Below are 19,447 nucleotides of genomic sequence, written 5' to 3'. Positions count from 1 at the left end.
CTCCCCCTCTCTCTCTGTCTCTGGTCCAGTCGCCCCTTTCCCTGCCCGCCGGCAGCCTGGATCCCAGCCTGGGGCCGCGCTAGGTGGACACACCCTCGGCCGCGCTCGGGCGACACCTAATTTGAGCCAGACGCCTGCGGCGTCCTGGGCTATGCGGGGCGGGAGGCGACGCCCGCCGCGCGCTCGGCCTCCCGGGCGGGACCCCTCCTTTGTAATTTGAATAAAACGCCCCCCCCCCCGGCGGCCCCCGCCCTGCGCGCCGCCTTAACCCGCCGCCTCGGCTCTCCCCGACTGCAGGCGGCGTGCGCGCAGGACGAGCGGCTGTGGCCGCGCGCGGCGGGACTTCGGTGCAGCTCCTCCGGGGTGCGACCCCCGACCGCGCGTGCCGCGCGACCATGAGGGCGCGGCCGCGGGTCTGCGAGGCGCTCCTCTTCGCCCTGGCGCTCCAGACCGGCGTGTGCTACGGCATCAAATGGCTGTAAGTGGGGACCTCGCGTCTACGCAGTCGGGCTGTGGGACAGGCGGCTGGGGGCAGCGGCTAATGTGAAGGGGTCCCCTTGGGGATCGGGTGAGCGTACCCAGACCCGGGAGCAGAAGTTGGCTTGGGGGTCCTGGGCAAGTCACTCTTCTTTAAGCCTCCTTTTCCTACTCTGTAAAATATTGTCCTTACCTCCCCGAGGGTTGTGAGGCAGGAGCGACACAGGGCGTGGGGAGCGACAGCACTGCCCGGTCGGTGCGGCTGAGCGTCGCGCAGGACCTCCACCGGGGCAGATGGAAAAAGACAGTGTGGTCAAGGGGCCCAATCGGGAGGGTCTGTGCCCCTGCGCGCCGGCCTGCTCAATATCACGTTTCCTTGTCAGTCTCCTGACCCCTCCACCTGGGTGACCTTGGGGAAGTGTCACTCAACCTCGGGGAGCCTCAGTGTCCTCTGTCAAAGGAGGGAAGGAGTCTCTAGCTCACTCAGATCGGATGAGAAGCGGCTCAGATGCTGTGCACATGTGAAGGATATTCCTTTAGCTAGAAATTATCAATGGACCGGTAGGTGGGAGACAGAGGCTCTCTTCCCTCCGGCAGAAGGGAGTGCGGCTCTGTTCAGGGCTGTGGGCCGTGCAGGGGGGCGGAGAGAGGAGTAAAACCCAGCCCCTTCCTGGAGGAGCCGCCCTCCGGGCTGGAGGAGAGAAGCCCAGGCCGTAAATAACTCCCAGGCGCCCTAGGAGTGACCAGGGTGGTGGTGTGGGGTCCGGGGGGTGGGGGAGACTACCTGGTGTGGGGCACGTACCTGGGCCCCCCGGGGTGATCTGTGAGCCATGGTGCCCCTAGGTAGGGCCTGAGGAGTCTCTGGGACTTCGATGGGTGGGGGCAATGGGGAGGAGGGGACGTCCAGGACGTCCAGAGAGGTCTGGAGTTGGGGGGTGGAGAGGGAGCCACGAAGATAAGACAGGCAGGGACAGATTATGGGAGCTGGGGAGGGGCTATGAGGAAGGTGCTTGGATTAGCTGCAAGACAGGGCGATTGTGGCTAGGCCACCAGCAAACAGTCCTGAGGTCACTGGCCCTGCCCCTCCTGGGGCTGAGTTATCGATTAATTGGTGATTCAGAAGGGGGACCCCATCTTCTTTCTAGCATTTCTTGTTTGCAAGAAGCCTGGGCTCAGTGGCTCTTCTCAGCTGCTTCTGATTAGTTTTGTGAGACGTCAGCCACCTTCTACTGCGGGTGCCTGGCACTGTGCCAGCTGGTGGGACCCTCCAAGCGTCCAAGCCCTCCTTACTAACACCACACCATTGCCAAAGGACACTAGGAGCGTCAGAGGCTAAGAATGAGGCTTGCTCCTAGAGCACTGTGGGGGACGCTGCTACCATTCCCACGCCACAGCAGGAATGCTGAGGCTCTGACAAGTGTGTGGCTTGCACGAGCCCCCATGTGGCATGTGGCCGGGGAGGGCCTGGAATAGATGGCTAGCTAAGCCCAACATCCATGCCGTCCCCACTGCACAGTTTGGGCTGCTGCAAAAATGGATACAACTCAGTGTCTGCCTTACAGGAGCTCCTCTCCTTGGAGGAGATGGACATGTAAAAATGCAAAGTGGACTTTGGGCTGTGTCCTAGGAGAGGGAGTGTGGGAGCCCAGAGGAGGAGCGCGGATAGTCCCATCTAAGGGAGGTGACTTTGGGCCGGGCTTCAAAGGGTAGGTAGGATTTCGATGGCCAAGGATGGAATGCAAAGCAGGCATCTCGGCAGGAGGAACAGCAGGGACGAAAGCAGAGAGGCAGGACAGTGCCCAGTGGGGAAACAGAGAAACCAGGAGTTATAGGAACCCGCTTGTAAATCCTCAGACTCTGTTCCAAGAGCTTTCGTCACTTAAGTTTGATAATACTCTCATGAGGTAGGTGATATTCTTACCACTAGCATTTTACAAATGAGGAAACTAAAGAACAGAGGTTCAGTTACTGGTCCAAGGTCATACAGCTAGTGAATGGTGGCTGTGGGATCAGAATCCAGGCAGATGGGCTCCATTCAGCCAAACCCCTTGACAGTGGTTAAACTCTTGCTGGAGCTGAAGATATAGCGGGAGACAGGAGTGGAGTTTAAGCATAACAACTGTGTGTGTGTGTGTGTGTGTGTGTGTATGGCCTTGTTACATGCCAAGCACTGTTCTGAGAGAGAGAGAGAGCGAGAGTGCACAAATGGAGTGGGGGAGGAGAAGAGGGAGAAGCAGGCTTCCTGCTGAGCAGGGAGCCCGATGCGGGGCTCCATCCCAGGGCCCTGAGATCATGACCTGAGCCGAAGGCAGACGCTTAACTGACTGAGCCACCCAGGCGCCCCTGTTCTGAGCACTTTATGTATATTGTTTCATTTGAATCTCTTGACCAGCATGGGAGGTGGGTTCTGCTGTCACCCCCGTTGAACAGAGCAGGAGATGGAGGCGTGAGGGGCCCCTAACTCACAGGGTGTCACAGTTAGTAGGCAGCAGAGGCAGGATGTGGAGTTAGGGGGTCTGGTTCCGTGGCTTCTTGGTCGCAGGGGGCCATGGGACAGTTGGAAATAGGGAAGTGTACAGTGGGGCCAGGAGGCTGGGGGCTCACCCAGGAGACTCAGCTGTCCCAGCGCTGTCCCTGGGGGTCCTGCTGCCCTGGGCTTCAGAAAGCAGCTGAAGGTGAAAGGGGCATCTGACACAGAAACTGAAACCAGATGTGGCTCGGTGGCGCAGAATGCCCACCTGTTGGGAACCTGGACCTCAGCCTGAGCTTTGCCAGTCCATAAGCCACGAGCCATGCCCCAGGCAAATCAGTAGCTTCTGCCTCTCTGAGTCTCAGTTCCCTCATCTCTAAAATGGGACTGAAAGAGCTCTAGCCTGGGATCTGGGATGCCTGGGTTCTGGTTTGGCTCTGCCTGATGGGCTGTGTACATGTCTGGGCAAGCCTTGCCCTTCTCCGGGCCTCGGTGTCCCCACTTGCACAATGAGATGGGGACACTGAGGCCCAGCAAGGGCCAGTGACTTGCCCAAGGTCTCACGCTGGTTGAGTGACTGAGCTGGAGCTGAAACCCAGGTGTCTGGCCCCGAGCCACTCCCAGGAGAACCCTCGACTCCCAGATGAGAGAGACCTTGACCACCACAGTGGTATCCTTGGCACAGGCCTTGCTTGTGAACTCTGTTCCCTTCTGTCCTTTCTTCTACCCTCTCCCCCATGTCCCCATCCCCTGATAAACCAAAATGTTTTCAATTAGGGGTCTGCTGCAGCGAGGTAAGCCAGAGGAGATGTCCAGACGGGTAACTCCCCCGCCTCCTGCCCTAATCCTTGATTACCTCCCCAAGGGGGACATAGTTAGAAACGGTCATTACCTCTAATTACCAGATGACCACATTGCCCTCCACAGGGGGGGACTCCACTGCCCCCTGCTTCCAGATCTCCCAGCCTGCGTGCTGCGGCTGGCCGCTCCAACTGCCCTACTCTCTCCAGCAGTTCCTCGCCCACCAAGGCTCTCCAGGATGTTTCCTATCTGTCCTCTGCCCTCCTTGGCGGTCCAAGCCTCATCTTGGGGTTGGGGGTTCCTCACTGGGGTTTCCCCTAGCACCTCTTCTTACCCCCAGCTGGGGAGGTGGAGGCTGGGTGACTTCAGAGTGGGACAGACGGATACCCAGAGTGGCCCAGGTCCCCAGGCCAGGAGCACAGAGCACCCCCAACTTTGGGGCCAAAGCACGTGGCACTGAGGAATTGGCAGCGCTGAGCTCCTCTGGAAAAGCCTGGGTCTTCATTATCCACTGCTGGGCTGGAGCAGGAACCCAGGGCAAGGGCTCGGAAGGCAGCCTCACTGCCTGAGTGCCCACGGCGTGCTCCCCGGGGCTGTGCCAGGGATTTTCTCGAATATCTCCTATCACCCTTCCCACTGTGAAACAGAAAACTGGCACGGAGGGGAAGGAAGAAAGTTGGGCCAGGATGAAGGGCTGAGCGGGCTCCGGACAGGCTGAGTGTGGGCAGCCCCCAGCCCAGCAGAGAGGGGGCCCAGGAAGGAGAGGCCAGGTCTGTGGGAGGATGGTGCCAGTTGAAGGCGGGGCATCCGGGCCCCAGAGCGCCCCTGTACAAAGGGCAGGGGGTAGTCATCTCCCAGGCTGACCCCTCTGTGAGCATGGGATGGGCCGTGAAGCAAGAGGCTCTGCCAGCGGGGGGGGTGCCCTGCCTCCGTGGGGTAGTGCATCTGCGTGTGTGGGTAGTGTTCACTGGGTGCAGGTGGGGGGCTGTACCAACTAGGAAACAGGCTGCAGGGATGGCATCTGCCTCTCTGTGGCCACACCTCACCCAGTCTAGGCTGCAGGAATCCAGACCAGAGATTCCCTGAGGGGTCCTGGCCTAGACAGGCCCCCAGGGCTCAGAGGGCCAGGGAGGAGCGGATGGCTCAGTGTAGGTCAAGAAACCATGCCTAAGCTCTGCATCCAAATACACCAGACATTTCCTTGCTCATAGTTTGGAGGGTAGGGATGGGCCGGAGGTAGCAGTGAGGAGAGGGGGCCCTATATAGCCATGATTGATCTGAGGCTGGGTCGTCCCAACTGGACTGCAGACATCAGGCTGGGCCCACTTGTCCTGGGTCTGCTTTCTCTACTTTGGAGTCATAGGATGGGTGGGGCATATGACGGAGAGTGAGAGGCAGGGGCAAACTGACTTATTAGGACTTAATGTAGTTCCTAGTATCCCTCTCAGCCCCTCCAAGACCTCTAGGAGTTCCCGTTTTATAGGTGATGCTCAGAGAGGTGCAGCAATTTGCCCAAGATGAACAGCACATAGAGGGCAGAGCTGGCACTAGAACCCAGGTCTTTTGACTCTCTCTGGTCCAGGATTCACCCGGCAATAAGCAGAGGCAATCCCATGTATGAATGTTCCAGATGTTTTATATGCATTATCTTATTAAAGTCTTGCCCTCACCTTTTGAAGTGGGAATTATCATTTTCCTATAACAGATGAGGACCATGAGGCCCAGAGAGGTTGGGTAACTTACCCGTGTCACACAGCTGTGCCCTAAGCCTGGGCTCTTCCCTGGGCCAGCCCATGAGCTGGAACATCTGGATCATTGCCTTATAACTGTGGATGGGTCTGTGTAGCCATTAGACTCAGGGCTCCTTGAGGAAAGGACCTGTGTCGTGTTCATTACCAAATGAGTTCAGGAAGAGTTGGTGCTTAGTAAATATTTCTTCCACAAGTAGATCAAGTTCATTTATTCATTTAGGTACAGGAGCAAGGGGAAAGGTATTCCTGGGCAAAGGCATGGTGGTAGGGCAGTCCCCCATCAGAGGAGCCAGGAGTCTGGTATGGCCAGATGTTAGAGCACACCAGGGCCAAGGACGAGACACTGGAGAGGTCTGGGGGACCTTGACTAAGTGGGCGCAGGTAGGAAAAGACCACCGGGTCAGTGACTGTAGTAGCTTCCCTCCCTGAGCACTGACCGGGTGTGTCAGCCCTGGGCAGAGCACACGAGGCCCACCGAGTTACTCCCCCAGGTAGTGCTGAGAGGTTGCTGGCCTAGGAGAGGCCAAGTGACTCGCTCAAGGTCACAAGGGAGAATGACAGACCCGGGAGTCTACCCCAGCCTGTGCTGTTCTTTAGCACGTTGCTATGTCCCTTGGGAATCTCAGGTGGGGGGGTTCTGGGAACTTGGCCTCACTAGGTCTTAGCCCTGACCCTGGGTGAGGACTGTGGTGGTGCTCCAGCAAGCGGGGTGGGGGTGGGGGGGCAGCACTGTGGCTGCAGTTTGGCCCCTCCCCCCCTCCCCCGCCCTGCTTCCTCTAGAGTTTCTGCTGGCCTGCTGAGGGCTAGCTGGGTCTGGGGCAGGGGATGAGTCTATGCAGAACCCTTTAAGGCTCTTGGGGTCCCTGTAGCCTGCACTTAGATTAGGAGCTGCCTGATGCAGCCTGCTCCTTGGAGAAGGCCCTGGGAGAAACGTGCGTCCAGGATGGAGCCTTGCAACCCCAGTACCTAGAGCCAGGATCTGGGAAGCTCCTCGGTGCTATAATGTCACCAGGGTTCATAGAGACCCCCAGGCCAACATTTCCCAAAGCATGGATGAGGTCCTCGTTTCTTAAACAAAGGGCTTTGTGCTTAGCCACCTCCTGAGTTAAACAAAACCAAGCCTGTTGCTTTGCTGTGGGACTTCTCAGGCAGGGCCTTTAAAATGTGAATGTGCTTCAATTACTCTCCAAAGGGGGACAGAGTATATCAGGTTCCCCCAAATGTGCTTATGCATAGATCCCGTTTTTCAGAGTATCTCACTGGAACCGATTCTGGGAAATAGGGTTTACAGGTACAGACCCTGAAGCCCAGAAGAGGACAGTGATTTATCTAAGGGCACACAGCAAGTTCATGGCCAAGTCTGATTTATCACAAAATTGAGTGGCTCCTTAATCCTTTAATAAATTCTTTGCATGTGTGTGGGATTTTACAGCCCAATAAATGACTTTAGTAATTACATGAAGGGATGTATGGTAAGCTCCTAACTCATATTGTGCATCTAGTAAGTGCTCAGGTAATGGTCTGGATTCTGAGGTGACTGTAATAATCTAGCATGTAGCGCGGTGTCCGGCACATACAGGGGCTCGGCATTGACTGCTGAGTAAGGCGTCGCAATTCACAGCTGTGTGAGAACTAAACAAGGAAGCAGGTGTGAGTGCTTTGTGAGCTGTAAAACTGTTTATTGTTAGGCTAATGATAGTGAAGCGTAGGTGGGATGGAGGTCATGATCCTGCATTATGAATGAGGGCCTGGCCCAGAGAGGGACAGTGATGTGCCCAAGGTCACAGGGAGCTGGAGGGTCTTAGTTTAGTGCGTCTTAGCTTCCCAACTCCTTCCAGCAAAGGCCCCCACGCCCACTGAGGGAAGGCTGGGACCAGAGGGGCAGGTGCGACGTGGCCCCTCACGCTGTCTTTCCTTCCATTGGTTGTTGCCCTCCGGTGGTGTGCAGGGCGCTGTCCAAGACCCCGGCGGCCCTTGCGCTGAACCAGACGCAGCACTGCAAGCAGCTGGAGGGGCTGGTGTCTGCGCAGGTGCAGCTCTGCCGCAGCAACCTGGAGCTCATGCGCACCATCGTGCACGCCGCCCGCGAGGTCACGAAGGCCTGCCGCAGGGCCTTTGCGGACATGCGCTGGAACTGCTCCTCCATCGAGCTTGCCCCCAACTACCTGCTTGACCTGGAGAGAGGTAGGGAGCCGGCGGGGGCTGCCAGGGCCTGCGGAATGCGTGCAGGTGGGGATGGATGAATTCAGGCGTACATATATGTGTGTTTGGATAGGTGGGTGAATTCATGGCTGGCTGGCTGGATGTTGATGGCTGTGCGATGGGTGGACGAGTGACTAGGTGGGGGATGGACGGGTGCACAGAGAAGAAGACAGGTGTGGATGGATGGGTGGCTGAAGTAATCACAGACGTGGGTATCCAGGCCTGAATTGATGAGTGAGTGAGCACATAGTGAGTGAATATACCAGTGTAGGGGGAGCACAAATGCATGTGTACCCTGATGCATGAAGCAAGGGTGGATGCAGCCCAGGAGGCTCTTGGGAGGGGAGGCGGTAACACGAGGGCGGGAGAGCCCCCTCCTCGGGCAGACAGGTGGGCACAGGTCATTCTAGACCGAGGTGACCGCAGAGCTGTGAGATGCACAGCGGGAGGTAGCGGCCCCACTGTCCGGAGCAGGTGCCTTCCGGGGTGGGTTTGGGGGTTTCTGATGGGCAGAAGGGCCCCAGCGGGTCTAATCTCTCCCCTGCACGGTAACAGCTAAGGTTTGTGGAGCACTTGACAAAGCTTCCTTCCTTCCCAAATTATTTGAACTCTAGAGGAAGCCTGTGAGGTAGGTATTATCATTCCCATTCTATAGTTAAGCAAACTGAGGCTTGAGAAGGGGAGGGGACGTGTGGGGAGCTAAGGCGAGGGCACCCTACAGCAGAGGCACGTTGGGCTCCAGATTGGTTTCCCGAGGCTGCTGTGACAAAGCCCCACAAACAGGGGCTTCAAACAACAAAACTGGATCTTCCCATAGTTTCAGGCTAGAAGTCTGAAATCAAGGGGCCGGCAGGGCTGTGCCCCCTCCGATGACCGCGGGGGGGATCCTGCCTTGCCTCTTCTTAACTTGCGGTGGCAGCCAGCAGCCTTGGTGTTCCTTTGCTTGTCGTTGCATTGCTTTAGTCCCTGCTTCTGTCCCGTGGGGCGCCCCCCTGCCACGTGTCTCTGTATCCACGATTCCCCCTTCCTGTAAGGGCACCAGTCATTGGATTCGGGCCCACTGTGATCCAGGATGCCCTCATCTTAGTTCCATCACACCTGTCAAGACCTTGTTTCTAAATAAGGTCATGTTCACAGGTACCAGGGGTCAGCACTTGACCCTATCTTTTTGGGGGACAAATTTCAACCTACAGCTGGCTTTTTGCACACTCATGTGCCCCTCGGGGACAAGTTCTCTGAAGAGTAGCCCCTAACACTGAGCGCAGGGAAGCAGGGGCAGATCCAGCATCGTGAGTGTGTGGGAGCAAGGGTGCCTGTGGGTGTGCGGGCTTTGCGGGCCTCTGGATGTGGGAGTGAGTTTGCGAGTGAGTGTCCAAGTCCGCTAATGTATGTGTGGGAGAATGGGTGAGCGACAGATTAATGTCCCTAGTGCTGTCCTCCCCCTGGTTGCAGCCCCTGTCCCCTGCCGGCCCCACCGAGGCAGGCAGGGGCTCAGGAGGAGGCCCTCAGGCCCAGGTGGGGTCCTGTCCCAGGGTCACCCGCGCCAGCTGACCCGGCACCTCCCCACAGGGACCCGGGAGTCAGCCTTCGTGTATGCGCTGTCGGCGGCCGCCATCAGCCACGCCATCGCCCGGGCCTGCACCTCCGGCGACCTGCCCGGCTGCTCCTGCGGCCCTGTCCCAGGTGAGCCACCCGGGCCCGGGAACCGCTGGGGAGGATGTGCGGACAACCTCAGCTACGGGCTCCTCATGGGGGCCAAGTTTTCCGATGCTCCTATGAAGGTGAAAAAAACAGGATCCCAAGCCAATAAACTGATGCGTCTACACAACAGTGAAGTGGGGAGACAGGTAACCACCCACCCCCCCCACCCCAGATGGTTGTGCTTGTGCCAGTCGGCCAGGAAAGGGCCACCAGTGTGCCTTGATGGAGTGGGGGGCGGGCGGCGGGCCCTGATCCACCCACACCCATGTGCTCCCGGCCCCCCCTTGGCTCTCCCCTTTCCAGCTGCTTGGGGCTTGCCAGGCTCCTCCTCCTCTAGGGGGTCCACCAGGATTTCAAGTGAAAATGTTGGGTGGAGCAGAAGGAACACTGGGCTAGGAGTCAGGAGCTCCGAGTTCCCGCCTTGGCTCTGGCACTAAACTGGCTGGGTGATGTTGGGCAAGTCACTTCCTCTCTGGCCTCAGTTGTTTCCAACTATAAAATGGACTGGCTGGGTGCGCTCTAGTCCCCGTTGGCCGTGTTCCTCAGGCTCCTCCCGTGGGGCCTCCGGCTGAGGCTGGGTGTGGGAGGAGGCGTGGGGAGGGCTGTGGGGCAAGAGCCTTAGCCTCTGGGGTTGTCTCCTTGGCCCTAACGGGGATTCCCGCCCAGCTCCAGACTCAGATGGCCCTCAACATCTGTGACTCCCCGTGTCTCATTAATTACTCACCTCATTCCACAGAAGGTTGGGATGAATGCATAAGTGAATGAATGGACCTTTTTATCTTTAGAAAATTAAAAAAAAAAACAAAAACGCTTTATACCAATCTGAGCACTGTGAGCGCTGCGGTGGTGCCTGATGAGTTTTCTGTCTGGTGGTCCACAAACCCCCCCTGTGAGGAGGGGCTGCTACCCCCTTACACACGGGGAGCGGGGGGCCTGAGGGGCGGAGCATCAGGTGCAGATGGTGTCTCACGGTTTCCTGCAGGCCCAGCAGGCCCATTGTACAGAGGCAGCAAGGGGGGCAGAGAGAGCTTAGGTGGCTTGGCCAAGGATGCAGCCCAGGTGCAATGGAGCCCAGGTCTGTGGGACTCCCAAGTCCAGAGGTTTCCACGTCCTCACCTTCCTCTCTCACTGGGCTCCCTCATGGAAGGATTCTAGGACGTCCAGGCCACGTTTGGACAGTTGGGGAAACTGAGGCCAAGAGACACTAGGGGCCTGCAGCGGTAGTTACCTGTCCTTGATGATTCAAAAGTACCTTGATGCCCTTGGGAGGTCGAATGTGCCCTGCAGGTGGGTTCACCTCATTCCTGTGCTCTTCACAGGCTTTGCTGAGCCAATTCCAGATTCTAGACCCAGTGGACTCCCTCATTCCCCACTTCCTGGCACCAGTGAAGGAGAGGAGCCCTGGGACCTTGCCAGCTCCTGCACTAACTCACCGAATGACTTTGGGCAAGTCTCTGCCCTCTCTATGCCTCAGTTTCCCCATCTTTCTAATGCAGGGGTAGACCCAGGGGACCCATAAACCTTGCAGCTCCGCACAGGAGGGCTGGCCTGGGCAGAGGGATCCGAGTCTTGTGTGCCAAGAAGCAAGGGTTAAAACGCAAAACTTCACTGCCTGCAGAAGACATTTATCTAACTCGTGCCCCTCAGGTACACCTGGGGAAACTGAGGCCTGAGGAAGATGATGGGACAGAGTCATTTCGGAAGCCGGGACTAGAGTCTCCCCAAGCTCCAGAGCCCAAGCCTCCCGGCTCCACCACAGTCGGTGGTTGACTGTTCACTGATTTTTCAAACCAGTGTTGATTTGATTTTTAGAGTTCACAGAACCCTTTCATCTGCAACCATTCTGCAAGGTAGCAGTTACGTGTCTGCCCTGCACAGAGTAGGACAGAGCTGCTGACTGGTGGGGGGGGGGTGGGGGCTGCTGGGGGCCACCAGGCAGTGGAGGGGAAGGGCCAGCCAGGCCAGGGCATACACCCCCATGCACTTACCTCCTGCCTCTTTCCCCTCCTCCTCCCCCCTCCTCATTTCTCTCCTTCCTTCCTTCTCTTTTTTCCCTTTCTTCCAACAAGCATTCAGTGAGCCCCAGCTTTGTGCAAGAGAAAAGCGTGGAACAAGTAAAAGCCATGGCTTTGGGAATTGCCTTCAGACCTGAGTTCACATCCCGGCTTCAGGATTTTCTAGCTGTGCAACCTTGAGCTTGTGACTTGGCCTCCCGGAGCCTTTGTTTCCTCTTTTGAAACTGGGGAAAGTAATGATACCTCCCGTGAAGGACTGTTATGATGATTAAGCCATATTATGTTTTTGGGCACTTGACATCTGTTACCCCTGCAAATGCCACTCCCTTCCTGTCCCTGCCAGCCACCCCCAGGCTAGGGAAGGAGCCGAGAACCTGCAATAGTCCCCAGCTTTAGAGCCAAAAGCTCCCTCACCTGAGGCCCAGAGTAGGCGATGACTCCCTGAGAGCACCCAGCATGTGTGGGGGTGGGGCAGGGTCCCCGGGCAGGCCAGGGAGAGGGCTCTGGCCACCCAGCCCAACGCCCTCCCCTGTCTGCAGGCTCTGCGCGCCTCTCTGGAAATGAAGTGTAAATGCCACGGGGTGTCTGGGTCCTGCTCCATCCGCACCTGCTGGAAGGGGCTGCAGGAGCTTCGGGATGTGGCTGCTGACCTCAAGACGCGCTACCTGTCGGCCACCAAGGTAGTGCACCGACCCATGGGCACTCGCAAGCACCTGGTGCCCAAGGACCTGGATATCAGGCCTGTGAAGGACTCAGAGCTTGTCTATCTGCAGAGCTCACCCGACTTCTGCATGAAGAACGAGAAGGTGGGCTCCCATGGGACGCAAGACAGGTAAGGCCCTGCTGCCACCCTGGCAGGAAGGGGTCAGCTCTGCTGACAGGCCCCGCGCCAGTGCAAGGCCAGGCATAGAGCCTCGCCTCAGCTGCCATTTGGGGGTTGGAGTCCCTGCCCGGTTGAGGGAGGTGTCCCCAGGAGTGCGGAGCAGAGGTGCCAGGGTCCGGGGGGGCCCCCAGCAGAGCTCCTGGGAGGGGCCGCTGGGGAGTGGAGGCTGGTGGGGGACCCCTCCTTCCCCCTGGTGGGGGAGATAGGGAGAGACAGGACCACACTGGGAGGCTGGCAGGGACAGAAGCTGCCCCGCGGAAGACAGGTCCTCATTAAGTGTCAAATGAGTGAGTGAAGGGTCAGCGTCGTCTAAGCCGCTGGTTGGACAAATAAGGACCTGAGGCACAAGGGCTCAGTAGCCAGCCCATAGCCGCGCAGGGAGTCTGCACAGAGCTGGAGACAGAGCCCGGGCGCCTGCTTTTCAGAGGGCCCCCAGGAGCGGGAGGCCTGCCTTGAGGACAGACAGTGTCCCATGTCCCCTGACGGGCACGCGCCCACCTCCCGGGCCCCAGCTCTCTCTCCCCTTGGTCCCCAGTTTCAGAGCCGGGGCTGGGGCCCCATCACTACCGCCAAAGCTGGCTCAGGACAGGAGAAAGAAAGGGAACCCAGGTGACTGCAGACCTACTGTGTGCCGGGGCGGGGCTGGTGAGGATTCAGGGCAGCAGTATTTCCCAGAGATGGCTCTGGGGGAAGTTAGTCCTGAGATGCTATAATAGAGACAGTCCTGCAATCAAATGTGAGTGGGAAATTCTCTTTGGCGATTCACAAAGCATGAGAACATTTTAAAGGCTTGGAGGAATCCCACAGTAAAGGATCTGCCTAAGCCAACGTTTCCCAGAGGTGTTTGGCTGTGGAACTCTTTTATTAAGGAGCCCCTAATAGCATTCCACAAAACTAGTGTTCTGCGGGGTTAAAAGAATATTGAACCAGAGCGAGGGTGTCTGAGAACGTGTCTGGCACATAGTTGGTGCCTGGCCAGCATTTGCTTCCTCCGCAGCCCCCGTTCCTGTCTCCAAGAGAGGGGGGCTGGTTTGGGGGGGGGGCTCCATCTTCACAGGCCAGGGCAGTAGGCTCTGCGAGGAGGCCCTGGCTCCCATCTGGAGGCCAGATTGAGGGGGTCGGGTGGAGTGAAGATGGAACCAGGTCAGGCCCGGGAGACAGGAAAGAGCGAGAGTCTGGTCTGAGGCAGCCAGGGTGGGTGTGATGAGGATGGGGTGGGGGCAGAAGGATTCTAGAACCCAGAGAGGCTAGGGAAAGCCCAGAGCACACAGAGGGCCTCCCCGGATCCATGGGAGGATGTGTACACGCGCGTGTGTGAGGGAAGGCTCGTTCCCACCCCGGCGCCACAGTTTCCTAGCTGTGGGACCTTTAGCGAATCCCTTCACGTCTCTGAGGCTCAGCCTCATCTTCTGTGCAATGCAGAGGGTACCACACCCCTCAGAGGGGTGGCCAGCCAGCTCCAGTTACACTTACGGGGCAGCTCCTCTGTGCTATGTCAGTCCCATGGGAAGGGCTCATCAGTGGTGCTCTCTCCTCCCCATCCCCTAGGCTGCCAGGCCTCTGCTTTCCCAGGGCCCCCCACTCTGCTTGCTGACCAGGAGGCCCCATCCTACAGCACCAGCTGCCTCCCTTGCTTTCTCTGAATGCCTCCTTCCCACTTGCCACCAGGTTGCCTGCCACGCTCAGCTCTCAGCCATTCCTCTGAAGATGGGCTTTTGCAGACATCTGTGTGGGTCAGCTTTTCCTGCAGTAACAAACAGCTCCAAGATCTCAGTAGCTTACAACCACAGACTCTTTCCCGTCTATTTATTACGTGAAGCTCTGGCAGGCATAGGGAAGGGGGAGAGACAAGTGGTTGGATTGTGACAGAGGAAAGCCCAAGGGTGAGGGGAGTCTTGAGGTGCCCTGACTCAGCCTGGACATCGAGGAAGGCTTCCTGGAGGAGGGGGAAACGTGAGCTTTACTAGGTGAGGAGATTTGGAAGTACAAGGGGCTGGAGGGAAATGAGCTTCATTAACTGTAAGAAGCATGTGCTCAGGTGGCACCTCTCTAGAGGCTGGCCCCCTAGCTGGGGACAGTGCCCTGCGGCCCTCCTCACATCCAGCTTGGTGACCTGAGGCCTCAGCAGCAGTCAGCATTCCAAACCCCGGTCCTCTTGTCATGGTTCTTTCAGTGGCCCCTGCACTGATGAAACCTTCCCTGGGCCCCTGGCTCTTTCTCCAAGTCCCACTCTCCTCAGTGCCTCCCCCGCCCCAGCCCCCTGCAGATCTTGTCTGGTTCTGGGGTTGGAGGCCAGGTTTCAGACACTGCATGTCAGGGATCTAGAAATAAAAATGAAACTCTTCCCTCTTCCACCCTTTCCTGGAGGAGTCATCCGGACACCTCCAGGATATGGCTGAGGGGCACGAATGGTGTTGAGTGACTAGACAAAGTCACCTTTGTTAAGTGGCTTGCCTTGATTCACACGGCCAGTAAGTGGCAGTGCTGGGGCTTGAACCCAGGTCTGTCTGCCTCTTGGGGCATGTGTTCTTCCACTGTTCCTTCCTGCCTGGAACTGTTGGCAGCCCTGACCTGCAGGCCACGGTCACCTCCTGACTCTCCTTCCGGACACCACCACCCCCTTCCCACCCCACGGCCTCCTCCCAGACCTGGTCTCAGCCTCTCTTTCTCTGGCCTCCCTACTTCCAGCCCTACCCCTTCCATCTGTTCTCGACTCTTAGATTAGGTCCGGTCCTGTGCCTTGTCTTCTCCCACAGGAGTGTGATTCGGGAAGAAATGCAGCCCCTGGAAGCCTCTGGGTTGTCTGCCGTTAGGGTAGGGAGAGCGTGTGCTAGACTTGGTTTCAGGACCACTGAGCTTCAGCCCTGCTTGCCCACAGACTCCTGTGAGAACTTGAGCAGGCCTCTGCCCTTTGCTGAGCCCATTGCCATCTGTACAATGGGCATAATAATCCCACTGACCCAAAGACGCTGCGTGCCTCCTAGAAGATAAAATACTGGCGGGAAGCGCCTGGCACATAGGGGCAAATGGTTGATAGAGGCTGTCTCTCAACGAACAGAGCGCCCCATACTCACTTTGCCTCGCCTCCAGTGCCGTTTTGTCTATTCCAAAATTATCCTGGGATTCTCAATGTAAAAACGATCTTTACATTTGTTACAATATAATTCAAGAACGGATATGAAGACAGGATCATTAGAGTGGTTTGAGGCTCCTTCCGGTATTTAGAAGTAGAAGGAATAGAAAAAAAAAAAAAAAGACACCTCCAAGAAAACAAGCCACTCCCGTCATTTTGATACATGCCTATTAGAAATCTGGGGGAAAGTGAGAAGTACCCTCAGGGAAAGGGATTATTTACAATTCCCCCAAGACCAAGACACCTTCCAAGAGGAGCTGTGGGGGCAGCCCGAGGGCAGCGGGAGGCTGCGGGCCCCGAGTAGGGGGAGCGGGCCCTCCCTGACCGCCCCTTGCCCTCCCCCCGCCCCCCCAGGCAGTGCAACAAGACGTCCCACGGCAGCGACAGCTGTGACCTCATGTGCTGCGGCCGCGGCTACAACCCCTACACGGACCGCGTGGTCGAGCGCTGCCACTGCAAGTACCACTGGTGTTGCTACGTCACGTGCCGCCGCTGCGAGCGCACGGTAGAGCGCTATGTCTGCAAGTGACGCCGCCCCGCCGGGACCCTCGGAGCCCCGCCCCCACCAGGGGCCCAGACACACCCCGGGGATGGTCGCTTGGGGATCCCAGATGCCAGGCGTGGGAGGTGGCTTGTGCTTGGCCTCCACTTGGAAGCTGCCGGGGACAGAAGGCCTGGCCACCCTGGAAGGAGGGCCGGGACATCAAAGGAAACCGACAAGATTAAAAATAACCTGGCAGCCGGAGCCCGGGAGGGCCCACTCGCCGCCTTCCAGGCCGCTCTGAGAAGCCAGGGGCCTGGGGTTGGCAGGACTGGTACGGACTTGACCTTTCACGGCCAGAGACGCCAACCTCCCGGGAAGGGAGTGGCGGGGTCTGCCTGCCCTCATCAGAATGTTCTGCAGGCCCTGCCCTTGAGACCCCCACGGCTGCCCCCAGGGTCTGAGCCTGCTGGGCCCACCACATGGAACCACTAGCTTGGGTTGTAAATGTTTTTTTTGTTGTTGTTGTTTCGTTTTGTTTCTTCCTTTGGGATGTGGGAGCTACAGAAATATTTATAAAACATAGCTTTTTCTTTGGGGTGGCTTGCCTCAGTTCCTCTTTATATATTTTATATATATATAAAAATAAATATATATAATGATCTCTATTTTAAACAAGTTTTTTAAACAGCTGTATGAAATAAACGGTGAGAGAACCCCAGCCCGCCCCTCAGGTCTGTGGCCTCCTCAAGTGAACTCGGAAGGTCCAGGGCTGGGTGAACTCTCGGGTTTCCAGGCAAGGCGGCTTCCGATTGATGTCCCTAGCCCCCCAGCTCCGGCCCTGATCTCCCCGTAAGATCTCTTGGTCAAGGGCGAGGACAGACGTCTTGAAACATAAACCCAGCTGGCAGATTCTTTGTTCCTCAGGGACATACACGCAGGCGGGCGCGCATAGCCTGGCTGTGTCGTCAGACCTGCTAAGCTAGCTTCCAGAGAAAACCTACTCCAGGGAGCCGGGGACACAGACCTCAGGGAGGTAGTGGCAGACCCAGGCTCCTGTCAGCCCTCGTGGGTGTTCCGTGTGACTGTGGGCGAGGTTCCCCCCCCCACCCACCCTCTGTGCCTCAGTTTCCCCATTTGTAAAAGGGGGATGGCGAAGATTAAGGTTGGTGGTTGGGAAAGCCCCCCCCCACCTCTGCCTGGGCCAGGCTGGCTGCCCTGGGTGTGGTGAGAAGTGCCTCGATTCCTGTTCTGTGTCAAAGGTGGAGCCATGGGGATTTGCTCTCTTTATGGCTGTGGAGTGTGGGACAAGGAGGGTCAAGAAGGTCGCAAGCATTTGCCCGGGGTACCTCGAAGTCCTGAGACGGGGATGGAGAGAGGGCTGGTGCTCAGACTTGGCCACGTGGGGACTGTGAAGTCGATTCGGTCCCAAGTGGCACTGGTGGGGAGAGGCTGAGATGCACATTTAGGCATCATCACTAAGGGGGGGTGGCGTAGAATAGCAAAGAGGACCAAGGCCAGGGTCTGGGGCATCTTTGCTTCGGAGGTCAGGGAGATGGAGGGGGAAAGAGGCAAAGGCGCTGAGAAGTAGCAGCCAGGGAGATGGGAGGGTCTCCGTGTGGTCAGCTCTGCCCTCTCTGAGCTTCCGCTTCCTCTCCTGAGTGGGTGGTGGGTGGTGCTGTTGGGCAAGTAGAGGGTATCCTCCGCGCCTGGCCCTCGGCAGGTCCCCCCAGATAGAAGCACTAGGTGAATCACACATGCTCTGGCCGTGGGGTGACCCCACAAGTCCAAGGCTGTAAGAGAAGGGAGTAACCAGAATTTCTGGGTGGGGGGGAGGAGATGCGGACACGGGGGAGGGCTCTCCACTGCCCAGAGCTAGCTAAGGCACCCCCTGGAGGGGTTGGGGCAGAGCAGGGCCTCGGAGCCCGGGCAGGATTTGGTGAAGCGAAGCAGGCACCTGGGGGTGGGACGTCATGGACATCCACCCCTGCCCCCACCAGAGGCTGGTCTGATCACTGAGGGGAAGAGAGAGGGCTGTGTGGCCACCCTCCAAGTCCCTGCCTGGGAGCTTGCCTCAGGGTGGCCAGAGTCACGGAATCACAGGCTGGAAGGAACCTCAAGATAAGTCTTCTGGTCTCCCAATCTGTTTTGCAGATGAGGAAATTCCGAGATGGGAAGGGCCTTTCCTGTGGTTACAGAGCTGATAAGGCTTGGTGGTGGGGTTGCAGGGCATCCCAGGGAGAGGCTCTTGCTAGCATCTCTGCAGAAAACTCAGTCTGCATTGAACAGGCCCTGGAGTGTGCTGTCTTCCGGGCCCAGGGCTGCCCCTGCTCCACACGGCCCACAAAACCAGTCCCCAGTTCCCTGGCCCGGCATCCAAGGCCTCTCCCCCAGGTCATAGGTCACTCTTCCAGGGACATTTCCTGCAATTGCCCAGGCATCCCCTCTGCTCCAGCCACAAGCAGACCATGCATGCACTCATGGATGCAGAAAAACCTGACTGCTAGGCCTGCCTCTGGCTATCTGCTGTGTTTCACAGGCCTGGAATGGAACTTTCCCTGTTGGAGTCCTGTTCAGCCGTCATGGCCATCTCTAGCAAGCCTTCCCTAGCGACCCGGGTGGGAGGGATCTCTCCCTCCTCGGGCTCCCTGCAACCCTTTGAACCATTAAGGCAGCCATCACACTGTTGCTCTCTGTGGCCAGCCACTGTCCAATCTTCCTTCAAGGCCCAGCTGACTGGTCCTCTCCTCCGGGAAGCCTTCCCTGACCACCCTCAACCTGGGCCTCCTCTGGGTTCCCACAGCCATTGTGCTCCTCTGGGACATTGCATTGAACCAGGTTGTAGTACAGGTCTGTGTTGTGTCTGTATCTGCCTCCCCCACCCATCTGGAGCCTCCTCGGGAGCTAGGACCAGCCCAGTGCACCTGTGGGGCCCTGGGATCTGGGAGTGGCACACCTGGGGCTGAGCTCATGCCTCAGAAATGTTGGATTTCGGGGTGTTCTTTGGACCTTAACCAGAACAAGCAAATGAAAAAATCGGACCAAGGACCCAGAGTGATTCTCAAAAAGGGTGATCACAAACCTCAGGGCTTTGCAGAGGAGGTGGCTTGCCCCAGATCTCACAGTAGGTCCACTGTGGTGCGGTCTGGAGGCCCAGGTGTGTCTGCCACCAGACCCTGCGCTCTTCTCACGAGTCCTCACTCTGGCCAGGTGCAGGAAGAGCGGCATAAAAGGCATAAGACTCTTCCCGGCTCAGGACAGGAGACCCAGCTGGGCCCCCGACTCAGTGGGCCTTATACACTTGCCACTTGCCAGTGCCCAGGCCCTGCACCCCTCTGGCTGGTCAGGGGCTGGGCAATCAAGAGGGGTTGGGGGGCTGGTGTCTGCGCTGTTCCTCCCCGGCCAGGTCAGGGTTCGAAGCATGCAGCCAGGCTGAGCCTCCACCCAGGTGAGACAGGGGTGGGGCCTCCAGTGTGAATCCCAGAACCTCAGAGCTCTAGGACCTCAGGATCTCATTGTGTGCAGAGATTTCA

General features: G+C 57.9%; 1 protein-coding gene across 1 annotated transcript; it reads left to right on the top strand.

Annotated features, from left to right (window-relative positions):
• The first annotated feature begins 395 nt into the window (after positions 1-395).
• WNT11 (Wnt family member 11) lies at positions 396-15,962 on the top strand. Its single transcript, XM_028116083.1, has 5 exons — positions 396-478; positions 7,448-7,683; positions 9,271-9,548; positions 11,957-12,249; positions 15,788-15,962. The coding sequence occupies exons 1-5, from the start codon at positions 396-398 to the stop codon at positions 15,960-15,962; spliced, it is 1,065 nt and encodes a 354-aa protein (XP_027971884.1).
• Positions 15,963-19,447: the final 3,485 nt, after the last annotated feature.

This window comes from Eumetopias jubatus, unplaced genomic scaffold (genome assembly GCF_037043125.1).
Source record: "Eumetopias jubatus isolate StellerSeaLion01/CBP00866 unplaced genomic scaffold, mEumJub1_p1.0 scaffold_13, whole genome shotgun sequence".
In the NCBI taxonomy this organism is placed as follows: Eukaryota; Metazoa; Chordata; class Mammalia; order Carnivora; family Otariidae; genus Eumetopias; species Eumetopias jubatus.
This window is presented reverse-complemented; position numbering and strand designations above follow the sequence as displayed.